The 6,254-nt window shown below is 41.1% G+C and overlaps 1 protein-coding gene across 3 annotated transcripts in view; it reads right to left on the bottom strand.

The window, feature by feature from the left end:
- Positions 1-1,050: 1,050 nt before the first annotated feature.
- The window catches only part of Kcne3 (potassium voltage-gated channel subfamily E regulatory subunit 3), a 12,682-nt gene continuing 7,478 nt past the window's right edge, over positions 1,051-6,254 (bottom strand). For 2 of the 3 annotated variants that reach the window (XM_023716690.1, XM_023716688.1), the window contains exon 2: positions 1,051-3,117. In XM_023716690.1, the coding sequence (XP_023572458.1) occupies positions 2,763-3,080 (318 nt within the window). In that variant the 5' untranslated portion in view covers positions 3,081-3,117 and the 3' untranslated portion in view covers positions 1,051-2,762. Of the gene's footprint in view, positions 3,121-6,254 lie in introns of all 3 variants that reach the window. The other variant, XM_023716689.1, reaches the window with a different exon arrangement.

Raw genomic sequence — 6,254 nt, 5'->3', positions numbered from 1 at the left:
GATCTGTAAATTTTTCTTCATTTTTATTTTGGACAATTTTTATTGTTATATGCATTTATGTTTGTAAATAATTTATTTTCAATTTGCAATCTATTAAAAAGCTAAAATAAAAAAAAACTTGCAACTAGAGAGAAAACAACTGTACTCTTTTGAAGTAACTGTAAGAAATACTTGCTATATAGGGTCTTTATGAGAGTTTTTTGAACTAAATGAGTTAATAATGTAAAATGTTTAGACCTGAGCTTAGCCACATAGCAAATGCTCTCTAGTATTAGGGTAAGGGATTCTTCTTTTATTTTGTTTATGTACATATTCCAAGTGTGTCTACGTGAATGCTTGGCACAGAGAGTGCACCCAAATGTCTAGTTGAAGTTTTGCCTGGGGCTTAAGGCGACATGCTAGGATGCGGCCAGCAGAGGGCAGAACGTGTACAAAGATTTGATGGACAGTGGGAAAAGCTCCAACAACAGGAGGACACAGATTTGAGGGAGGGGTGGGGGGTGTGCCTATGCCAGAGCATATTAGAATGTTTAGATATGTCTCCTTAAGATCCTAACATTTTATTTAGTGAAACTTAAAGTAATGAGATACACTCATTTCTCAAATCCCTTGCAACATTCATCACTGGACCATTCATTCTTACATCTAGTTGCACTTCATAGTTTATTTGGGATTTGGAGATGGGCAGTCTTACAATCCCTTGAAATATTAACTTCAAAAATCTCTTTCCTGGGGGCCAGGGAGATAGCTCAGTAGAATAAGCACTTGCCTGGCAAGTGCAAGGGCCTGAAATCAAGCCCTGGTTCTAAAAAAAAAAAAAAAAAAAAAAAAAAAAAATCTCTTTCCTGCGCCGGGAAGATAGCTCAGTGGCATAAGTGCCTGCCTTGCAAGCACAAAGTCCAAAATTTGATCCCTGGTACCCTCCCCCCACCCCCCAAAAAAATCTGTCTCATGCTGAGCATGGTGGTGCACACCTTTAATCCCAGCACCCAGGAAGCTGAAGCAGGAGGATAACCATGAGTTTGAGGCCAGCCTGGGCTACATCATGTGTTCAAGGCCAGCCTGAACTACATAGCAAGACCCCATCTCATTAAACCAGAACCAAAAATCTGTTCTTACCAGTATTTCATATCTCTTTAAGGAGGTCTCCACTTTCTCCCTCATAAAGAAGAAGCATACATGGAGCTAGCCACAGATTGTCCAGCACTGTACAGAACTGCTTGTTAGGGGAGAAGGCATTCTGTGAGCCTCCACTCTAGAAACACAGCGATGTCTTGTTTTGTTTTCAAAGTGGAAGTAGATTTCCCCCATTATACAAGTCATATACTTATAGTCAGGTAAGTTAAATGTTACATATACACATAAAGTAGAAAGAAAAAAAATCACACATAACCCTGTTTCACAAAGATAACTGCTATAAAATATTCTTTCAGCATTTTGCTATATACAAATGCATATGTTACAATGGAGCCTGCTGGGGACAGCATACAGATCTTTTAAAATGAAATCAGACAAACTAAACAGTAGGTGGTTCCAGTCTAGGATTTGGGGGGAAAAAATCTGTAAAGAATTCATTCCCACATTGCATGAATTCGGTTGAACTACATGAAACTATTTCATTATCTTTGACCTACAAACAAAGTCATTTTATATGGTTCAAGCTAATGTATATGAATATCAGAACTGACAGACTCTCTCAAAGACTTTCAAGTCTATTTAATTGTGTATTTAAGAAAAAGGACCAGAGAAAAGTGCTTCACCAGAGGTTATATAGCATATTACTGCCAGAGTCAGGCCTGGTTCTCCTACTGAACCATGTATCTTGCCTATCACACTCTGCATCTTTCAACGTAATAATTGCCTAGATCTGATCATAATCTCGAAGCAGATTTCAGCTCCTCACAGAATTCAAAGTAAAAAAGCTGCCCTAGAGGTAATGAAAACCTCATGACTGCCAATGCAGCTGAGAAGGGCAAACATCTCCAGAGACACACCAGCCACGGAGTTAGCAAGAATTAACATTCAGGGCCTGCACTTGTATGGACTCCTTAAGTGCAAAGAAGGGCCCTAGGCACATTTTAAGTCGTGATACATTTTTGTAATACTTGAAAAATCAAGATAATTATGATTTTTTTCTTTAAAAAAATCCATAGAATAGTATAGGCTTCAGATCTGGATTCATGCCTGTGTGGCACTGAGTTTTGAACAGCTCAAGGCAAGGAGATCAGAGCCCTTGAGCTCCAACCATGGCACCACCCTGGCCCAAATGCATCCCCTGGCATTCGCCCTCTACTTTCTGTGCAGGGAAAATAAAATCACAATTGTGAAATATGTTTTTAAAATGTGAATTAATATAAATAAATAACATTATTCAGATTTCCTATCTGTGATACAAGATAATGTCCTCATTGCTGAAATTAAAAAAAGTGTCCCCAGAGCTTCTTCTTGTTTCATTTCCCTCTGCTACTACTTCCTCTTTTCTTGTTTAACCCCCAGCTACCAGTACCACAGACACTGGACCAGTCATTGTTCATTATCTTTTCATACTTCTATATATTTGTTCATGAGCTCCCACTGTTTATAAAATCTGTCTTTGCCTGTAAAAAGTCTTATCCACAAGGTCCAGGTCTGATCTCCCTTAGCACTGTTTCTTGTTGATTTTAAAGAATCTGAGGTCTGATGTGATCCATAGTAGAGTTCTGGAAGCCCCAGCTGCCAATCTTCCAGTGTCTTGATCATCTACCATCCCTGACCACCTTGAGTCAGATCATAGACACACGGTTCTTGATGTACACATGATAAGGGTCACTACGCTTGTCCACTTTTCGGGAGCGAGTGTATCCCAGGATGAGGCTGCCCACAGTGATGGCAAACAGGAACATGACAAAGAGAATATACATGTAGGAGTTGTCATCACGGCCAGGGAGGCTGGCCCGCTGCTCCTCAGTCTGGTTGACTTGCTCTGGTCCTAGCTGGGGTCCTGGCCGGCAGAGCAAATTATTGTGAAGTGTGGCATTTAGAGCCTTTAACACAGCATGCAGGCTTTCATACCAGGTTTCAGTCCTGTTGGTAGTCTCCATAGCAACAAAAATTAGATGAGAGAAACTGCAGGATTCTCTGCTGGCAAGAAGAAAGAGAGAAAGGATGAATTCTGTTACCTGGAGCTTGAGTGACCTCCCCACCCATCAGACCCCAGCTAGATGTCATTGTCACAGATTATTCTTACTACTTATTTGTCTGTTTTCTACAGCAGACCTCAGCCTCAGTGAAGACAAAGACTACATCTGTTTTACTCACAGCTACATGTAAGCACTGGTGACAGCTCTCCCTAAGTCATCATGCCTATAATCTTAGCACTTAGGAGGCTGAAGCAGGAGAAGTACAACTTTAGGCCCAGCCTGGGCAACTTAGTGACCTAGTGAGACACTGCCTCAAAATAAAAAAATTGAAAGGACTGAAGCTATAGCTTCACAAAAAGGTTCTGAGTTCAATCTCCAGTCCTGCAAAAATAAAAAATAAAAAAGTAAGTAAGTAAACAAGTATGGAATAAAGTTTTCCCTTACCATTGTAACTCATATTAACTCTCTTTTCTTTGGATATTGTGAGTCACTGAACTTTAGGCAAAATGGGCCTTAGGTATTATTTAATCTAATGCATTCTGTTTTATGCACAGAGAAATTAAAGCCCAGAGGAATAAGTAGCTTGCCCATAATCACAGAGAATTCTGGAGGTATAGACAAAATAGTCCTATTCTCTGATGACCAGCTTAGAGCTCCTTTTGCCTCCATCCCAATCTAAGTAGGACTGTGTGGCACCATTAAAGAGATTTGACAGAACTTCCCTTCGGGCTGTAAGTCCCTGAAACTCATTGGTAGAGCCCTTGCCTAGCGTGTATGATGCTCTCAGTTCATTCACATTAGCACCACCAAAAATAAATATGAGAGGGGGGAGGGAGGGAGGGAGGGAGGGAGGGAGGGAGAGAGAGAGAGAGAGAGAGAGAGAGAGAGAGAGAGAGAGAGAGAGAGAATAAAAACAAAACAACCCCTCCCTTTCAGTACATCCTTTAAGGAAGGTGGCTTAACTCGCATCTATCTAGAACCACATGCTGGCTGGCTCATTTGACCTCTTAAATATCCTAACACTTTAGTTATTCATAACTCTTTAGGGGAAATCCTGCTGGCAAGGGATGGCTGAGAAGGCAGAGAAAGCTTGATGACTGCAGCTGACCCTGGAGAAGAGAACAGTTGGGCCCAGGACAGAGAGTAGGAGGAGCATGAAGTCTGGCTTGAGATTTACCTGCTCTGGGGAGAGGTGGCACAGATACCTCAACTGCCCTGCCTTCGGAAACCACGTCACAATGTTCTTGGCATTTAATTGGTGATGAGAAATGCTCCCTTTCTTTCCTCTCAAGGATTCTTAATCTATACTATAGGAAAACATACAAAGACAGCTTGCATTCTTGTCTCTGAACATGTCATTCCCATTCAACAAGGCTCCACACCTTCTTCTGTCAGGGAGTCTTTATCCAGTGCTTCCCATCCCTCAAGCTTTATTATCTAAGCCTTTCCTCCCTCCAGCACTTATACATAAGGGAGTGTGTGGCTATATATATATATACATCTCACATACTCTTGATCAGCAAGGCTATATCTCTCTCCTAAGTCTAGGGACTGTTCTTTCTCAAAGGTATTTTGCCCCAAGAGTGGCGGGGTACTCTCCTTTCCCAGAAGACTGCCCTTAGACTGAATGTTATTCTTCTCTCTAAACTCCACTTTCAGGACTCCCCTACCAGCCAAACATCCATAATTCACTATCTGGTTCCAAAGTCCTTCTTCGTGTAGGTACAATTGTCAACAACCAAAGTTAACAATGATTATTAACTATGAAGTCTCTCTCCCAAGAAAAGACGATAGTTCTGACTGTGATAAATATGAGTGCCTCTATGATTGCAGAAGTTAAGGGAAGAATCCAAATAATACTGCAGCCCCCAAGGATTGGCCCACATTTCACACAAGGCCTTTGGGGGCCCCTGCCATCTAGTACTATACAGGATACTGCTTCTCATCTATTCCTCCTCTTGGCTGGCAAGAAATATGCCTTTCCTGACATAGGCAATGGCAAGTAGGAACATCACAATGAAATGCATGAACTCAGTAAATCACACAGTCAGTCATCATTTACCTGGGACAGTCCCTGTGCTGGGAACTTGGGGAGCCTCAAACTGAGTCCTTATATTCAGGGAATCATAAGCTAAGTTGATGTAGTTTACAAGCCAGAGCTACTGAGGCTTAAAGAAAGAAATGATGAATTCTATTCAGGGATCAGAGAATGTTTGCAAGGAAGGCATCTGAATGAAACATTTAAAAATTTTCAGGAGATAGAGAATAAAAGAGATGAACAAAGATAGGTCAATAAGAAAGCACATGAGTCAAGTGTGTAGCTCATGCCTGTGACCAGAATTCTAGAAGCTAAGACCGGAGGATCACCAGCCTGGGCCACATAGTGAGTTCAAGGCCAGCCTGGACTATATAGGAAGACCCTATCTTGGCAGGACAGTTGGAAGGAAGGAAAAATGGAAGGGAAGGGAAGAAGGTAGAGCAAGACACTCAGAAGACTGGAAAGCAGGCAGCATAGAGGTTGGAGTATAAGATACATGGAAGGATAAAACAGGATGTAGGACTAGAGGAACTGATGAAAGCCAGATCATGGGGGCCCTTCAGTGCTGTACTGTAGAGCTGAAACTTTACCCTTAGGTTGGATTTTAAAAATACAATAGAATGATATTTTTTAAAAGGATAAAATAATAAGATCTGTCCTTAGAAGGAACACTGTGGGGCTGGGAAGATGGCTCCAGGGCATAAGTGCCTGGCTGGCAAGTGGAAGGGCCCAAGTTTGATCCCTGGTAGTGCACACCATGTCTGCCCTGGGGCCCCAGAACTAAGCGTAGTGGTGCATGCCTATAATTCCAGCCCTAGGAAGACTGAAACAGGAGGATCACTACAAGTCAAAACTGCATAGCAAAACCCTATACCAAAAAACAAAAAATTTAATTAAATTTAAAAAGAGAAAAAATATCACTGATAGGAAGAAGTCAAGAGCTGAGTCAGCAAAATAAAAAAAATTTTTTTTTTTTTTTATTTACTGTGAAAGCGTTTATTCATGTGTTCTACTAATAAGGATATGACTCAAGGATATTTTGCAAGCATGAGTGCTTTTGTCAATAAAAACATAACTAAATAGCAGAGTGATAATTA

This window comes from Octodon degus, unplaced genomic scaffold, assembly GCF_000260255.1.
Source record: "Octodon degus isolate 3935 unplaced genomic scaffold, OctDeg1.0 scaffold00049, whole genome shotgun sequence".
In the NCBI taxonomy this organism is placed as follows: domain Eukaryota; kingdom Metazoa; phylum Chordata; class Mammalia; order Rodentia; family Octodontidae; genus Octodon; species Octodon degus.
Note: the sequence above shows the minus strand (reverse complement) of the source record. Positions and strands in the feature narration are given on the sequence as shown.